Below are 19,008 nucleotides of genomic sequence, written 5' to 3'. Positions count from 1 at the left end.
TTTTCATGCCTGAATATGAAATCACACATTGTTTTTTCTTCAGTATTATCTGCAGTACTCAGTGGATAAAACACACACTTCAAACTGATTTGTGTTCCTTTTGTTTAGCGAGAGATTTTAATGTCATTCAAAACCTACTATTTTATCCATCTATGGAAAGAAATTTAGGACTTTCTTAAGAACATGTAATAACTTGTAGATATGGAGTATGTGCAGTTTCATGAAGAAAATGGATTGTTATAGTTCCATGTTATACTTTTCTGTTTACCTGCATTTGCTCAATATATCTGTATCCTGCTGGTATTTTCCATGGAATTCTCTCTCCCCAAATAAGCAAAGACAGTTCATGAAAGGCCTCCGTAAAAAATCCTATATCTGTAAGTACTTTAATCTATGAAAAAATAACAGAGCCTTTGATTTAAATGTTTTTCAATTATTCTCTTTGCTCAAAATAAAATTTATTTAAAGGTAATTCTCAAATAGATTTGGCTACCATACTTGTACATTGATGGAGAATGATCTTCAATGGAAAGAAATCTTTTACATATTATAGTGAATAATTTCAAAGATGGGTCTTTCTCTTTTAAAAACAAATTCTTTAAAAACTTACTCCTCACAAAGGGAAAGAACTTACTTCATCTGTTAAGAGTTTTGACTGTCTGTCTAAGATCAGCCCCTTATCAAAATCTGTTTCATAGATTTTACTCACCTTAGTCTTATAATACTCAACTACTTATCTAACCCATATCACCATTTCCTGAAAATATCTAAAACCAGTACCACTTTGACTCTTAATACCAGTTAGATTCCTTAAAAAAAAAAAACAACCAAACTCACAAATTATTTAAAAAAAAACCCAAACAACCAAACAAACAACCAAAAAAACCCAAAAAACCTACAAGTGAACATTAGAGAAAAGACAAAAATCTGTTCCTAGACTTCACGGAACTTTGTTCTACCATGGCAGTAATAACAAATCCAAAAGGGAACATTTGAGGAAAAAAAATTATTCATGTTTTGCACTTAAGAAAACATTTAAAAGAAAAGTAGAACAAGATAAAAAATACCAAGTGAAAAGTTTGCATTGAAGAAGGAAAACTTCCTCTTTGTTAAAGAGAGTAGAAATAATTTAAGGAAGCACTCAACAGCCTATGTAGGAAATTAACAGTAAAACTATGTCACTAATTCTGCATGTTACTAAAACTGAGAATATAAATAATAATTGCAATTAGAAAGTAGCCCTACAATGTGTTGCCATAAGAAACACTAAGCAACAGCTGACCTTAAATGCATTACTTTTCATAGTAGCAATATATGAATATTAAACTGACTACATTTAACAAAGAATTAAAAACTTACTTGAAATACAACATGTTGTGAGAAAGAGAAAGTTTATTTGATTACCTTGAGGATTCTTCCTTCAATACATCTAGCTGGGTCCTTACAAATCTCAGACACAATATATTGGTATAATGTGAACAGAGGTAAAATCTGTAGCAAAATAGTAGGTCATATAAACATCATACAGGGCACAATTATGGAAATACACATTGCAATTACATATCACAAGTATACAGATAATATAAGATTACTGCTTTGACCATCACACACGATCACTACTATGCTCTCTGAAAGATAAATGTTCTAAAAAGTTCTTCAGCTGGCTAAAGCTAACCTCTGATACTACCTTATATGTGATTCACAATGTAGGAAGTGAAGTTTGTCCAAATTATTCTCTATGATCAAGGTGGGGCATTTTACTACATCATTAGTGAGTAAACCTAATGGAAATAGGTTGATACAAGGGATTTCTAAAACTGTCTGCATTTTGATGCCACAATTTTTTTCAATATAACTAACAGAAGAATAGAATTCTGTAAGCTTTTTAAAATAAACACAATGAAGTCCTGCAATTGTCTAAGTGAAATTGTACCAGTTGTAAAATAAAGTGGATGGCGATGAGACCTAGCGACAAATTTATTTACATTCATTTTAAATTGAAATTTTTTGTGGGGACAACTAACAAAAAAACATTTTAAAACTGAGCTCTGTTAAAGTATACAGGCACTGTATATCCTCCCAGTATCTGAAGGGGGCCTACAGGTAAGCTGGAGAGGGACTCTTCATCAGGAACCGTAGTGATAGGACAAGGAATAACAGGTACAAATTGAAAGACAGGAAATTTAAGTTAGATATTAGGAAGAAGTTCTTTACAGTGAGTGTGGTGAGGTACTGAAGCAGGTTACCCAGTAACTTGCAGATGCCCCAACAATGCAAGTGTTCAAGGCCAAGTTGCATGGAGTGTTGAGCAACCTGGTCTAGTGGGAGGTGTCCCTGCATGGGCATGGGAGGTTGGGACTAGTTGATCTTTAAATGTCCCTTCCAACCCTAAACATTCTGTGATTCTGTGATCTATTGTTATACAATATTTCAGAAAAAGCAGATTCTTTCCTAACAGATTTATGGGTTTATTGAAAATGAAAGAACTTTCAAAATTTAATTACTGTTCAGCTTTTACATTTTTCTTCACTTTAAAATGTCCCCAAGCTTAGAAAATGCTAACAGCATTGTTAGATTTTTGTCAAATTCACTTTAAGTTTTCATAATGTAGCTTAATACTTCTGAATTTGGATTACAAATGCTCGAGGCAAATGTTTTAATTGTACCCATACAGTTTCCTACTTATATTTGAAGTAGTTCAACAAAATTAGTCTTTGAAGTTTTATTTTTAATAAAACTTGAATCTTGATGTATTTTGATTTAAGTGTCGTATCAACTTAGCACCCACCATCCAAAACATTCCCACACAATAAGCATTCAGGGGAAATGAAGCTCTCATCCAGCTAAAACTGCAATTGCTTTGACCATGATCCATGACCTGGATCTATATTCTGCCAGCAAAAGTGCAGAAAGAATCAAAAAATGTGCACAGCCACATCAAGCAAGCAATCAAATTAAGTGCCCCTGCCTCCAGGTAATTGTCTGCTCCTTGATTTCACTGGATCTCCCAAAGCGAGGACAGTTAGACAAAGCTAAATAACAAAGTGAACTCCAGTAAAGCAGGACAGGAAGAAGCAACAATGGGAGCCAGCCTGAAGTTCCAAAAAAAATCAATCCAACAAATGGCTTGCTGACTAAAAAAGCTGTAACATCTTTCTGCCTCCTCATGTCTAACTCCTAGCTCTACCTCCTAATCTTTTCTTACTCCCCTGCTGCCAGCCATGCAATCTTTTTGCCTCCCTGGCATTGTCTCTGCCACTTGCAGGACCTTGCTATAAATGGATTCAATTCATTAAAGCAAGAAGAAACTATCTACTTTTTCAGATGGAGAGTTTTCTGACATGCTTAGAGTTGACTGACAGAGGTATACAATAATCACCTGACAGGAAATTCTGTTAGTGCATACAGGACCAAACTAGAAAAGATAGAGCATTGCACCTTTTTCAGTACTAGTAATCAATTTACTCATTCTAATGTACAGCCCTGCAACTTTGAAGGAAGCTGGACTAAAGTGGAAATGATCAGATATTAAATGGAGGAAATAGGAATATAACCAACATAAGAGGGAAGTTGTAAATACACTTCATACAGAGGAATAAGAGAACATGAGAAGGAGAAAGGCAGAAGGGACTTTTAATTACTGAAAGTAAGTGTTGAAAGCATTCTGGCCACTGCATTTAAAGTAATTTTCAGTACAGTGTACTTTAAATAGCATATAATAGAAAATTTCCTCTAAAATGCCTAAGCTAAATGAACCATGTGTTGTCATCTTCTAGAACAAAAAATTTTCCTGTATTTTCTAAAATTTTTACACAGCAAGCTATAGCTTGTTTTCAGTGCCACAGAACCTAGCCATAGGGGTATTTTGTTAGAGGTTCTGAGGTATCTCATAAGTACACCCACACAGAAAAGTAAGACCAGGTGTCTTAAAAATCATTTCCAGAGCATAAAAATAATACTTACTATTAAATTTTGTTTTGCACAATGTAGTTCAAACATAATGAAATTCAGACTTGCAACTACAGTAGAGATATCAGCTCTGTAGCGATCAGAGAACAAATCAATGCCAGGAATAAGAATATTTGTTTCATACTGTACAAAGTCATAGTCAGTTGTTGGATGTGGAAGAGAAGCTCTAAACAGGGTCTGAAAGTAATAACAATGAATTATTTGTGAAAAGATGTTCAAGTATTAGTGAGACAGTATAAACTCCAACTCATAAATTGTCATAAATGAAACTCCATCAATGTCTTAAATATTCAGCTGTTTCCAGCCAAAAAATTGAAAAACATTTTTAGAGAAAATGTTTTACAACATGAAATTGATGGAGAAAAAAAACAAGCTGTAAATAGTCTAAGGACAGTATCTCTCAGATCGTTTCTGGGAGATTTGCTGACTTTAAAGCCAGTTAAAAGTTGGTTTCACTCTAGTTTCACCTTTAACTAGGTCAGGTAGCACAGCTTAAATCATATAACTAAAAACTAATATGAAATTTAAGGAAATCATTTAAATGTTCTCTCTTAAAAAGGGAAGAATGCTAACATTTTATCTGATGTTGGATATTCCTTCCCAATTGTGTTTATCTTGCTGTAATTAGCAATGATATCCTAGAGAAATTTGCATTTACACTCAGATTTGAGATATTAACAAGCCTAAAGCCTATACCAGAGGTGGAATTTAAACAAGGTTATAAAAGGTTTCAAATTCACTGAACAAATTACAGGCTTGAACTTCTTCCAGTACAGTGACAGTAATTGATTATATTTTTCAAGACAATCACCCTGCAAGCTACTTCTATCCCAATTAATATCAGACCCACTTCAGTCAAGTCACAATTTTTTCTACCATTATATAACTGGAACAAATGCTTACTACCATATCTGTCGAAAGGTGGCATCACCACTGCTCAGCTTTGTCATTGTTCAGCAATTACAGTGCCAGAAGCAAGTTAAAATTCTCCTTTACCTTTGTTTCTTCAAGTTGTTCTCCCTTTGGTGAACTTAGCAAGTTTTTCAGTGTGGCCTAGGACAGGTCTCACAGTCACAATCATAACACAAGACATTAGACATTGTCATTGCTCTGTTTTGGAAGACGCCAGATAACTTCCTGAAGCAGCACTGGGATGAGTAATCATTGATCCCAGTAGAGTATAACTGGCTGAATACTTGCAGTTCTTTTTCCTGCATCACTTTTGCTACTGGCATCTTAACTTCCATTTTAAAGTAAACTGATTTTTTTTTTTCTCTATAGCTCTTTTTTTCTGAAAGTTTGCAAACTTAATTTTAATGATCTTATTTTCTTTGTATGTGAAACTGGATCATTTTTAATATCCTCTATTTTTAGAGCAAACTTCTTATAGAGCTGAGATTTTAGTACTCCAAACTAATATTTTTCAGTGCTAAAAAAGATTCAAATTTTTTTTTTTCTAAAGAGTCTGTGCTCTTGGTTGAAAATTTAAGACAATCCATGAAGACTCTACAGATCTAAGAGAGAGCACACTGCTGTTGTTGATGCCATCCAGCTCTTCCTCAGCAGAATACTTCAAGAGAAGAAAAATATATTTGACTGTCAAATTTTTTAGTCGTCTTCACTTTTCAGTATTTTTTCTCTGAGACACTCTAGCCTGCTATTGAAGTGATAATTTTTAGGCTATAATACAGCAATAATGTTAAAAAACAAAGAATAAAAACATTGTATCTAATATGCATAAATTGTCAACTACCTCTGATCTCCATTTTTCTTTCACAACCAAAATGAAAAGAGAATTATTTTAACAGAGGGTCATTTTAGAAGAAGTTTGTTAACTTCATGAATTTGAACTGAAATTGCATTCTTACCTTAAAAAGTATAGCAGAAAAATAGCAGTACTTTGTTCTTAATCTCATCTGTGATGTTGTTATATACCTAAAGCACAACAAATAATAAGAAATATTAATGTACCCATCAATATAAATTATTGAAATCCTTGGGCTTTTACTCTAATGTAATAATAATGCTAACACAATTGAGATGTTTTCCCTGCTGGAAAACAACTGCCTGTTCTTTAAATAGGTGCTCAGCCATGCCCTGCAAAGAAGCATTTGACCAAAGACATTCCTAGACAATGGGAGTTGTCCAGTTATCCTCAAACTTAAAGGAGAGACACAGGCAATCTAAGTGCAAAATCCATCTCATAAAAAACTAAAAAGATAAAGCAGATTAAGCAATTCACACCTTGAAGTGCATTTCTCTCCATAAAGGAAGCCTAAGAAAACTAGCATGTGGACTTTCACATGGCAGGTGTCTAGCTAAATTTAATGACTCCCACGCAGTACCTCCTCAGAGCCTTAAACCATCCTGGTAGCAGGGTAGTCCTATGATCAATACTAGAAATCTTTAATTCAATATTAGAATCCTTTCATCTGCATTTTATAGCCTGTGACCAAGTTGCTGTAGAAAGAGCAGCTCAAGAGAAAGATGCTTAACAGTCCGAGTCAGGCCTAAACACAAAACAACCACCTGAGGGAGAAGCCTGGAGGACAGCTCCCTCCAAATCCTGACAAGATTTGGAATGGACATATCAACAGCAAAGGGATAGTATCCAATGCAGCAAATAGGTGCCACAAACACCTGTAAAAGGAGCTAGGGATTTGGTCTCATCTAACTGGACCAGAGACTGAACCACAGGTCAGAATTAGAAGAGCTGTCATTTATAATCAAGTTAAACTCACTCCTTTTCCTTTTGGGTGCTAATTCTAAGTGTGGCAATGCCACTTCATCCTGAAATACCCATGCTAACACTGAAATACCAGCTGCTAACGAAGCTACCTTGGCTTATAGATATTTTACAGTGCTATCAATATGACCTGCTTCACAGGTAAGGCAATTTACTTGGATGAAGCTCTGCCCTTTTCATGGTTGTAGTGTTTCTAAGGTCATTTAATGCTGTCTGGGATATTTCTGGATTTATATTTTGTACAATACATTGAGGAACAGCTCAGAATTACACTCATAGTGTTTAACCAGCAGTCAAGGAGTACTGGATGGAAATATTTATTGATGGTAGACTTTTGTACAGTAATTCAAATTTTATTTAGTTCTAATTCACCAGAAAACTAGTACTTTAGTTATTTATTTAGGCAGTAAATCTGACCTCAAGATACATTAATATTTAATATGTGCAATGACTTTGGAGATGTGATATTTTGGTTGATAATCAATATGACTGTAAAATCCTTGCTCTTACGACTTTTTATCATTTTGTTATCTTTTAGTGATCCCTCCATATAATGTACAGCTGCATTTATGATCAAAGATGAGCACTCAAGAAAAGGGGAAAGAACAATATTCTCCAAAGGAACAAATTTCTCCCTGAAAAGAAAAATTCCTCTGCTTTTGATGAGTCCTTTTTATAACAACTCATTATTGGTTTTTAATTAATTTGAAGTTGCCTCATGTCTTGGATAAGCAATTTGTTTAAAATATGGCAGAAATACACATATAGATAAGATACTTACTGAGCTATCTTAGCCACTAAGACTGCTGCATGTAAACATCCCCAAGCTCCAGCCTGAGAAAGAAGTTTCTGACTCATATCAGTTGATCTTCCAACTGCAAAGCAGTCTGTAGCATCTTTTGGAAAACCTAACTCTTGCCAGGTGTGAAGAGCATCAGTAATGTTGAGTGTTTCATCAAGGGCTTGACACCAATATTTAAAAGCATCTCTGTAACATAAAAAATACCATCATATTGCTGACATTTTCCAAAGTGGAAGATAAGCCCCACTTCATTTTTCCTTTATTGCCTGAGATATAACTAATTCTGATTGGGTCAAAAACTGAAATACAGTTTCTACAACACAAAAAAAAAAAAAGATACCATTCCTGGTCAAGAGATTTACTGGGACTCAAATAAAATCATCAAGCAATAGACAATACTTAAAAACACAGATATGCATAATTAATTTGCTTAATGGCAATTAGGTAGCTAAGAAAAATAATGTCTAGGAAAAAGCCTTTTCAAAATATAGCTAATAGTGGGTTAGATGAAAGAAGTTATATGGACTAGGGGACAGCACAAGAACTTACAAGTTGTGGGGTACAGGACTGCCAATCAGAAAAAATGAAACAGTGATCTTTTTAAATTCAGTAACTTTGTACCTTTTGCTTCCAGCATAAAAGTGAAGATTTCCAAGTTCATGTAGAGCCTGTACCTTGAGGTCTCTCTGGTTATTCATTTCAAGGATTCCTGTTATTTATTTTTAATCAATTAAAAAACACATTGTCATATCATTAAACCAGTTACTGAGCTGTGGAAAAATTTTGCATGAGTAGACATGAATTCACATGTAATTCAATGCATGGGTATTTTTTTTAAATTTACTGGTCTTTTATATTTTACCTTCAAATGTACCATTTCTTATTTCTACTAACCTTGAAATTATACTTAATATTTTGTATTTTTGTTCTTTCAAATTTCTTCCTGTTCAGAAGATAAACTGGAAAGCAGGTCATTGGCCCTGCTAAACAACTCTGCCTCCATACAGCACAGTAGCACTCTCACAGGCTCATTTTTGGAACCCTTGCTGCAAATAAAACCACTTAGAGCATCTGTTGACCTACTACATTTGGCCTGTTTAGCCATACAGCAAATCAGGTAGCAGTGAGGAGCTGTAACTGTATGAGTAAAGCCATACCAGAATGTAAGATGGAAGCCAATTAACTAGGCCTCATATTCAAATACACAGAATCTGAAAAGTCTGTTTTCTAGGAAAAAAAAATGTAATGGAATTAAAATGAATCCGCTAAACATCATATCAAATTCTGAATTAGGGATTAATCAGCATAACATCACTGAAGTAATGCTTTTTCATAAAATGAGATAGCTGTAGAGATTATGAACCAGGCAGTGGCTTGGTTAGGATCAATGCAGATTTCCTCAATCAAGAGGAAGAAGGTTGGATATTCCTGGAAACCAGCCTTCAGACAGTTACAGCTGTCTGACAGGGAAAAATAACAATGGAATAAACATGCATAAACACAGATAGGCAGAATGCTATTACTTCTTAGCTGTAAGCAGAAACTTATGAAAAAATTACCTATTGTTTGTTCATAGGAAGAGATAATTACTGAAAGCTGTGACTTTGGCATTGGTCTACTCTCAACCGTACTGGAGAAATTGTATTTTTCTTGAGAAAGGTCACATGGGGCTGGGAGAAATATCACTTCACCTCCCACGTTAAATTTCAGCTTTCTGCTTGAAGAGCTGTGGCTGCTGATTGCTCTTCCAGCATTTTCTAGATCAGAAAAGTGATTTATATGATCAGTTTGGAAAAGTATTGTACCATTTCTAACATCACAAATATTTTCACACCACGTTAGTCAAACAAACATACAATTCCTGTGTACCCTATTTTCATTTGTTTTCCCATGCTATAATTCTGTGTGTCTCCTAATTAAATTCATTGGACATAATTCATTGGTCAGTGTAACCAAATAATATGTGCTCTGTTAGTGAAAAAAAAATTGGGAAGATCTGGCAGTCAGTCCTCTGACAGGTATGGCTGTAGACAGACAGGTGACACAGAAGCATGAAAAAAATTTATCATCCAACTATTAGACAAATCATAGGAGATAAAGCTTAGAGGTTGTGGTTATATAACTTCAAATTTAACTTCATATTCTATATTTTTGTAATTGTCAATAACTGAAACTTGAATTTAGAAAAACCTGTTCCTTTAACTCTTTACTATTTTAACTGCATATACACTTAACAAGGGAGAAACACTTCAATGAATCACTCACCTTGTGTGTGTGCAAGAAATAATGAAAGTAGTTTTCTGCTGTGTCTCAGTGCTCTGCTGTGATACTTAGATTTTTCTAGAGTTTCTCTAAAACACCTCAGTGTATCATTCACATCAAGAGGCACACAAACTAGGGCTTTTGCTTGATTGTCATCTAAAAGGAATTAATAATGATGGAGAAAAATTTTGTAATATAGAAATAAATATTTTTAGTAAATCACCCTCTAAAACATATTTGAACATTTTCACGACTTCAAAACTGAAGTATATTAAAATTTTCCCCTTTATTTCCTGTCACTTTATGAATTTAATCAAATTATTAACCACGAGGAACATTAATTCTATCAATAGCAGTGCTGATTCATACTTAACTTCTGGGTATATTGCTGGATATCCAACAATAACAATGGAAAACTGGACCAAGACCACCAAGCCTCCTCATAGGCTGTAGATTATCTGGTACCTGCTTTTCTCTGCTTTCAGACATAGTCTGAGTATATTTTGAAAGATCTTGACAACATTACAATCCATCCAAAATATCAAGAACAATAATTTGAAGACAAAGCTCAGTTTATATTAAAAGAAGCATTGTAGGAGAAGTGGAAGAACTATGATAAGGAGGGGAAACAGGTTTTTTTTAAAAATCCAGTATGAAACAAAGGAAAGACTCTGGGAGAAAAGAGAACACACAATAGTGAATTGTGCTCTGACCTGTAGAACCATTATTCATCTCAGGACTGAAAAAGCATCCAGGAAAAACGTCTTCACTGGCAGAACGGGCAACAGGCAGCTGTAACTTGTACCCTATGTAGTTTCTGCAGCTCATCTAAAAAGATGGGTTTGTTTCATGATAACTGAATAATATTAAGAAAAATCAATGTTTGGTTCTTACATTTAAATATCTATATACTCAGTCATATGACAAAATAAAGAGAGGATTAATTAAGACACCAATGGCCCATAACTAGCACTCTTGTCAGTTAGAGGTGAAACACTCACACCTAAATATTGGATATAAGTGTTTTGAAGTTACTGAACTAAGCTTATCTCTGATTTGGTATTTGCCATAATCATGAGCAATTCCTTGATGTTCTGCAAATATTCCAGCCTTCTTTCCCCTGACGAACGCATGCTTGCACAGAACCTGTCACCATAACTATGCCTAAAGGGCATGTTGCCTGAGAAACACAATGGAATGCTGCAGAGGGGGATACAAAATAGCTCTAAGCAAGTAACCACAGCAGCCTAACTCTGGCAGAGAGGAAAACTTCCAGACTTCTATGAAGGACTAATCCACAACCGACTTTTTATTTTGCTGATGTAGTTACATCACTTCAGAAGGAGAAGGACCAACAGAACTAGTTCTACACTCCCTGAATGGCACTGATTGATGAAACGTGGCCATAAACTCCTAATTTCTTACCTGAAATCCTTATTACTATCAACTAACACTAGTCTTCAATCTGTAAGCTGTCTTTCAAAGCTATGATTACTTTTCCACAGCTCAGTTACCAGCATTATGAGGTGGTTTGCCATGGTGCCCTTTTACAGACAAAGGACTGCGTTCTGAATGGGTGGGCTGGAGAGAGTCAGCAGGAAAGAGAAGACAGAGCACCTCAGCTGCCCTTCTGAGCCAAGAGTGCCTTCAGAGTCCCTGCAAGCCCTGGGCACCACTGTGCTGTCTCTAGGCCAGGCAGTGGCTCCTGAACCCCATGTTCATGTTCATGTTCAGAACAAACCTGTTTGGTACTCCAAATCCTACTTCCCCCTCCTCTCCTTCAAGTCCCCTTATTACATTAGTAATAGAAACATCCTAAAAATACCCACAGTGAGACTGACTTCAGCAAAACTTCTTAGAAATAAATGTTACATTTAAAAAAATGGAAAATCCTTGTTTTTAATAGCTAATTCAATGAAAAATTTCCAAGTGGAACTGTTAGTAAATACATAGAGCCATGGCTTTTAATGAAAGGAACTTGCTGAGCTGCTTAGGGGTTTTTTGTTGGTGACCAAGTTTTTTAAAGTTTTTTACTGGCATTGTCAGTGTTTGGTTTAATTCACTATTAACTTTGTTCTTTAGGAGTAGTGTTCCAATGCAGAAACAAAGCAACACCCAAATAAATGTTCTAAAGTTAAAAGAGTGGCATCAAGAAATAACATGAAATTAGATTTAGGCTTGTAATATGGAATGGGTATGTTGTGCATGGAAGAAATGTCCTCTGGGCCACCTGCTGCTCTTGGAATCATGTCATACAAGCCTTTTCATGCACTTCAATAAATTATGATCATTAATTTATTATAATTGAATATTTGGGAACACTATGAGAAAGCATATTAATCTATTCAGTGAAAGTGCTTCTCCATATTTAGTTCACATTAAGAGTCAGTGCCCCAAAAAGAAATCTGTGTTTCACCTTCTGCACAGCATCAGCCAGATGTTTTGTGAAATGAGATTCACGGCTGTCTGGGCCACTGAATTGCTCCATCCTTTCCAGCAGCTGCCTCTGAGCGTACACCAGCAGCGGACTCACTTGTTCTGTGTACCTCTCACTGGACAAAAAACAAAGTGTAGTAATTAAGCAAGATAATTGTATATTAAACTACATCATCTTAGTTTTACAATTTTTATTAGAGTTGGTATAACTTACTGTGTAAATATGTTAAATTGTATAGCTATGTGTACCAGTGCTTCCCACTTCTTCATTTGATATAACAATTCTATTGTTTTAAGAATCAGATTACATATCCATCTCATGTCAACCATATTTACATCATCCAGGGGAGGCTGGGGATGAAGATTAGAACCACCATTCTCATCCATAATACCTCCTAAACAACTGGGAATGCAAAAGTCTCCTTCGGGATCCACAATCTACAGTGAAGAAACATCATTATAGCTGTTATTTTCAAATGTGTTTTTAGGACAATTCAATTACAAAGATTAGAAAGTACTGTAATCATCTAAAGAACTTGTTACAGAGAATAACTTGGAGATACCAGAATATAATGCAAGAAGGAGAAAACTATCTCTCTAGTGAAAATGTGATAATAAAGAGTTGTCTTAATAAAAATAATTTTTACCTTAAGAGAACTGCTTGCTTGTAGGTCAATTATCATATCAATGATCATGTCTGATGCAAAATAAAATGGCAACCAGATGGTGTTCCTAAGAAAATCCCAGGTGATGGGAAATTCATCCTTATGGCAATGCGACTGGTTAGCAATCCATTGAAATTCCTGAGTATAATTCCAAAGTTCTCGACAAGCATTTTGAAGCAATGTCCAGTGGCTACCACGGTGAGCAAGAACCTGTGTACACCGTTCAAAATATAATTATACCTTGGAAATGCAGAAATTAAAAGCTTCGTTCTTTTATTTCGAAACTTAGACATACATAATTTTTTGGAATTACAGTCTGAGTGTTATAGAACCTTAATTTTTACCTTTCAATAGAAGCATTAGTTTATCATTTAATTTAATTGTTGGCTTTGGTGTGAGAATAAGAAATAAAAATTAATTCACACCGCCTGTATGTGTGTTTTTACTTGGGTTTAGAAGGATCTATGGGAAGAGTACTTAGTCGACATTTCCTTTCAATCACTGGTTCTCCTGTTTCTAGTATCACATTCACTAAGACCTTTAAGGGGAAAGGTAAGTTTGCAAATATTTTCAGAAAAATTTAGGAAACATGAGAAGGAAAGTTACAAAGATGAAATGAAAAATAGAACAATTACATGAATTATTGCATGTTTGATAGAAATACACATTATGAGAGGTGCTATGTCTGACATTTCATACATTGTATTTGGGCATTTTTCAGAAGACAAGAAAACATTGCTTTTAACTAGTGAAATGTTTTTGAAGTTTCTGAAGTGTAGGATCTTTTCATGTAGAAAGTAGTAAGTATTGTAACACAATGCTTCGTAATAAATAGTTTAATAAGAAACCAACCACATCTTACCACTGCTCTTTTCAAATGCAAGAAGATGCTTGTAAAATGCTTCAGTAAAAGGGTAATTGATGGAAACTGGTCCTGTTCTTCGGGGGTTTGAGAGATGGATACTTTTGTATCCTTTGTTGTTGGACTTCGAGGAGTTCGACTCTGTTTAATTCTGTTCTTAGGAGATTTATCTGTGACTGAAAACAAAAAGTTTGCTCATTAAAATTGAGTTGAAGTTCTCAAAAAAGAGAAAAAAAACAGCCAGCCAGGATTTTCCTCTGGCAGCTAAATACTTAAATGTTAGGAAATGCCAGCGTTAAGGTTATCATGTTTGTAAGGTTATGATATTTAAAATATAAGATGCTTTTACTTAGGAATTGGGAGAAGCAGGGATGAAAACAAATTTGAGCAAAATAGTAATGGGTACCAGATAGTTTTCAGCCTCAAAGCCAAAACACAATCCTCACTTAAGTTCTAGCAAGAAATCTCTTGGCAAGCTCACAAGAATCTTTCTTAAACAGAAGCCTCTTAAAAGGAGATGTTAGGAAGAAAGGAGGATTTCTGACAAATTCTGTGGTATGCGTAGAATTGCTTCATTATTTTCTTTGCTACAAATATCCCCCAAGGGGAAATGCAAAGGTTCATGGTAGTGGGATAGGGTAACTATAGGTTTCAGGCAGAAACTAATTCCGAGCTATACAGTATTTGAACTCTATAGCAAACTACACATTTTATGTAATTCTTTTATCAGAATTGTTGCAAAGGCTAGGAGATAGTAAACAGGGCTTTTATCAGGTTTCAGCCACTTTCAGTGACTTGGTTCTCAGGGACTGGTAAGCATCAAGACAAAAGTGTTTATGTAAAAGCAAGCTGTTGCAAAGAGAACCAGTGAATTCAAGTGCTAGTTTTTGTCACACCTCCTTGGAAAAGGCAAAGAGGACAGTTGATTTTACCTAAGGAAGTCCCACATGGAAAGACAGGAGAATTTTGATCTTTACAGCTGTGGCAAGAATGTGTCCCTGAAGTGCTATTGAAAAGACCAGGCCTGTGATTACTTCTCGAACTTCTGGTGCCTATGCAGAGTACTCTGTTTTGACTTGTATGCTGTCACTAACATCTGAGGAAATCAAAGTCCTGCATTTCACAATTACCCACAGACAGGAGCTTTTTGTCTCCTGTTGAAACCCCTTAGGACTAAAAATAGATAGAATAATAAAAGTCAAATGTGAAAGACAGAGAAACTAAATAAAAGTGGTAGAAAATAAATTGGTCCTGAGGTAGCTTCTGACAAAGGGAAACACTGGGGAGAAAGCAGTAGAGAAGGAAAATGAAATTCTACTTAAAATTTGAAAGAAAATAATAAACTTCAGTCTGTAACTTTAAAAACTACTTACAGAATGACCAAGGAAAATTTTTACCTGCTAGGAAATATCAAGGAAACTACCAACCAATTACAAACCTCAGAAACTGAAAGAAATTATCAATGAATTCAGAATAATTTGGAATATTATCGATTTGATATATCTAGGTAGTGTGTACCTGCAAACCTAAAGCTAGTGTCATTAATTTCTCTAAACTTAGAAACTTGTTACTAAAGTATAGGAAAAAGAATAACTAATTGATAATATGTAACATATTTATTAATAGATTAAACAATGTTCAGAATTATTAGATATGCTCCATCAATTACTATGACTTCTGTTATACTAGCTGTGCCAAAAAAATATAGAGGACAATTGAAATCTAGAAATGTCTTCTATTAACTTGGCGTGACTGATGGTTTTTCCAAAGGTGATGTGGAGAGCTAATGATGGAGGTCAAGACAGACAGAAATCAAGAGAAAGAAAAAGTTAAGTTGAAACTGATTTCAGTTGTGCACCAATAAAAGTTCTTACAGGATTGGTTTTTGGTTGTTTCTGACTTTTCAAGGAGAGAAGGAGTTGGTTTTCTTAGGTTATCCTCTACAGCTTCTCTTGCCAGTACAGTGCCAGAATTGTTTAATGAGAATATCTCAGGATCCAAAACATTGTAACTGCAGAATGGGAGAAAGAGAAGAAAACACAAAGAAACCCCACATATAATATCAAAAAGAATTTTGATATACATACACAAAATTCAGTTTCTCAGACATGAGTACTTTTCAGCAGCTTTAGGAATCAGAAATAATTAATTATAGCCAAAGGTTGTAAGGAACCAAAAAATAACACAGAATAGTATATTTCAAAGCTTTCATCTCACCAATCAAGTGAGCAACCAAAACTGTGCCTGATGCCCACAGGATGGAAAGCAAAACCTATTACAAAGTAACAAGTAATTTGTATTCGAAAGCTGAACTGTTCACATGTCAAACTGTTCATATGAATATATGGCAATTCAGATCTGTCTGCATTAACAGCAATAACACAATAATCTCTGTTAGTAGCGATCACTGATAGTGCAGTAAGATGTACCTGTCCAAATGCTGTGAACCACTAATTCCAATATTGTATAGCTCTTCCAGGTTCTTTTTAAATAAGTGGTAGTGTGCAATTGCCAGATAGATATTCATCTGTGACTTCCAGGGCATCTCTTCAAGACACATGTGACAAAACTGACTTCGGGTTACGTATTTACGCAGCAGCATCACCAAGGTTTGATGAGCTAATTTTTTCAACTTATCCTTGCCTTTCCTAAACCGAAACATAAGTAGTAACAAAAAATTAAACTCTGTTTTCTTGAAGCTCTAGAAAAGAAGGTCCTGATAAAGATACACAGATATCCTGTTGCATATCCACAGGTTTACATGCGTAAGCAGATAAGCACATGACATAGTTCTAACTAAAAGGCTTTTGCTTTAGGCAAGCAAAGCAATTGTGCTTTCCCTCTTTAAGTGCACTTAACACACAATAAATCCTATTTTATATCTTACCAACTTCCATAAGGTATTTGTCTTAGTACTTTAAAAAGTTTAGCTCTCTTTGAAGTTATTTGTACCTGAACCATACAAACAGATTATTACAGCAAACACAGTGTGCTTCAAACAGTCAGTTCAGGAGGGTCTACTAGTATACTATAAATCTGGATAATTCTTTTTATTGCTTTGATTTGGTCGTTAATGATCTCCAATATGAAGAGAACATAGTATTTCTGGATGTAAATCTGGATGCCTGCCTTTAATTTCCAGCCAAAGCTTTTTTAAGCTTCTCTGACAGATGAAAAGATTCTGTATTACCTCACAAATATACAACGCTATATTCAAACCAAATCTCTTTTTTCTTTTTTTTTTAAATTAACTGTAAACCGATCCTTTTATTAATCTAAATTAGTTTTTCGGCCTGTTTTCTGCCTTTAAAATGTGGGCAGAATAGCATACCACATACAATTTTGATTATATTACATAGCATTACTATTATGTAAGATACAAAAGAGTAGCTGAAAAAAACCCAAGATAGGTTTAACATCCCCTTTTCTGCTGAAAGCCATGAAAATCATTTTAAGGTAGGGGTTTTTCTGTCAAGGACGAATAATAACATTTTTGGATGGTTTAGGTGAATATCTAGAAGATTATATGGAAACTTTTGTATGTTATTTAAAACATTTCCAGAATCAGTTACATAATTGCTTACATGCAAATATTTATAATTCCCTACTTGCTAATTGCTGGAAGCATAAGTGACCGAAGAACCAAGTTACAAATACTACAAATTCTTTTCGGTCAGAAGGTAATGTTATTAGCAAGTGAACCAAATATAAACAAGTATCTGCCAAAAGAAGAGGTGAATGAATATTGAATGTTTTTTAATCAAAAAACAGTTTTCTGGAAGCTACAGAACAGATAGTCCAAAAAGACTAGAAGAAGGACCACAAAAACCATTCTGAAATTACCTGAACATCAGGAAATAATAAATATTTCTTATTAGCTTTGTAACAGGTAAACTCCCCAATGCAGTTTGAAAAGAATTCTAACACAGAGATTAACAGAGCTTTTCCACCTTGACCAATCAACATGCTCAACCTAACACAACTGAAACACAATCTTTGATTATTAACACAAAGACTTGAAACCTTTAACAGCTATTTTCTTAAACAGAAATGCAACAGTTTTTGTTTCCTGGAGTGGAAACCAATATTATACTAAACTAAATCAGAAAAATGAAAGGACTGTGAAGAAATTAATCTCTTTAATATAAAACAAAAATTAAAATACACACTTAATTGTAAACTAAATTTCAGTCAAAATATTTTTTCCTGTATATGAGCCTGACAACTGTATTCATTTACCCTTGTTTTTCTGGAGAATTCATTATATCTGGATTTTTCATTAAATACTCTCTAAGAGGTCCTTTTTTAGGCAAGGCTTTTTTTTTTGGTTTCTTGGAAGGTGATGCCTTCGGTTTCTTTGAAGGTGAGGTATCCTTTCCCTGTAAAAAAAATCTTGCATCAAAATCTTAACTATACTTCAAATACTTATTTATACCTACATTATCAATTACTTGAGGTATAGAGCAGTTTGGCTTATGTAGGAACAGAACATTAAAAAAAAAAAAAATCTGGAACTGGTTGTCAAAATAAGACTGCAAAAGAAATATGAATTCCAGAAAACTTCCCCATTTTTCTGGAAAGTACATGTCAAGTGCCAGACACAAAGAAGCCAGCCAGGTCCCTAAATATTTTCTTTCATATACCACTGCTTTCATTGCAGAAATAATGACAGTCTGTCTTGGGGTGACTTTATGATGCGTATCCCATATCGCTGCCCCATGCCCAGAAATTAACTTTGTGCCTTTCTGTGCCTCTAAACTGAGCCTGAGAGGAGGAAGGAAAAACTGAGCAAAACTTTTTCAAAGCAGTTTGCAGCTTGTTCAAGGTCACACAGAGATAGCATTTTTTTTCCAGCTGTGGCAGGGGAGGGAGGAGGCACCTGGCTTGCTGCTCCCAGGTCAGTTTCTGGCCAGTTGTCCAGTTTCTTTTTCTCCAGAGAGAGACTGAGAGTTGAATTTTTTTTTTCCCCTCCCTGGAATTCCGGATTTTTCTCCTTTTTCCACTGGACTGCTTCAATATCAGAACATATGGGGAGGACTTTCCACCGGGCACAGAGGGCCTGGCCCTGGGCCAAGCCCCAGCTCCAAGGAGACCAAAGAGAGCACTCTAACACTTTCCCAGGTTTTTTTCTCCATAACGAGAGATTTTATTATTTAGCATTATTTTCCTTTTCCCTGTGTGTTTGTTAAATAAATAGTTTTTATCTCTTTCCTTTGAGGAAAATTTATTTTCCCCAAACCTGGTGGGGGAGGGATGGTGACCTGCC

The 19,008-nt window shown here is 35.0% G+C and overlaps 1 protein-coding gene across 1 annotated transcript in view; it reads right to left on the bottom strand.

Annotated features, from left to right (window-relative positions):
• CFAP54 (cilia and flagella associated protein 54) overlaps positions 1-19,008 on the bottom strand; it is a 102,878-nt gene that overhangs the window by 32,485 nt on the left and 51,385 nt on the right. The window contains exons 33-48 of the mRNA XM_069003915.1: positions 17,982-18,121; positions 16,172-16,390; positions 15,617-15,753; positions 13,743-13,918; positions 12,863-13,090; positions 12,430-12,653; positions 12,196-12,331; positions 10,493-10,607; positions 9,783-9,935; positions 9,077-9,274; positions 8,139-8,226; positions 7,497-7,703; positions 5,838-5,904; positions 3,964-4,146; positions 1,405-1,491; positions 269-391 (exon numbers count right to left, since the gene is read on the bottom strand). Coding sequence (XP_068860016.1) covers positions 269-391; positions 1,405-1,491; positions 3,964-4,146; positions 5,838-5,904; positions 7,497-7,703; positions 8,139-8,226; positions 9,077-9,274; positions 9,783-9,935; positions 10,493-10,607; positions 12,196-12,331; positions 12,430-12,653; positions 12,863-13,090; positions 13,743-13,918; positions 15,617-15,753; positions 16,172-16,390; positions 17,982-18,121 — 2,481 coding nt within the window. The remainder of the gene's footprint in view (positions 1-268; positions 392-1,404; positions 1,492-3,963; positions 4,147-5,837; positions 5,905-7,496; positions 7,704-8,138; positions 8,227-9,076; positions 9,275-9,782; positions 9,936-10,492; positions 10,608-12,195; positions 12,332-12,429; positions 12,654-12,862; positions 13,091-13,742; positions 13,919-15,616; positions 15,754-16,171; positions 16,391-17,981; positions 18,122-19,008) is intronic.

Source organism: Aphelocoma coerulescens, chromosome 1A (assembly GCF_041296385.1).
Source record: "Aphelocoma coerulescens isolate FSJ_1873_10779 chromosome 1A, UR_Acoe_1.0, whole genome shotgun sequence".
NCBI lineage: Eukaryota > Metazoa > Chordata > Aves > Passeriformes > Corvidae > Aphelocoma > Aphelocoma coerulescens.
The sequence above is the reverse complement of the archived record's forward strand: the minus strand, read 5'-3'. Positions and strand labels throughout refer to the sequence as shown.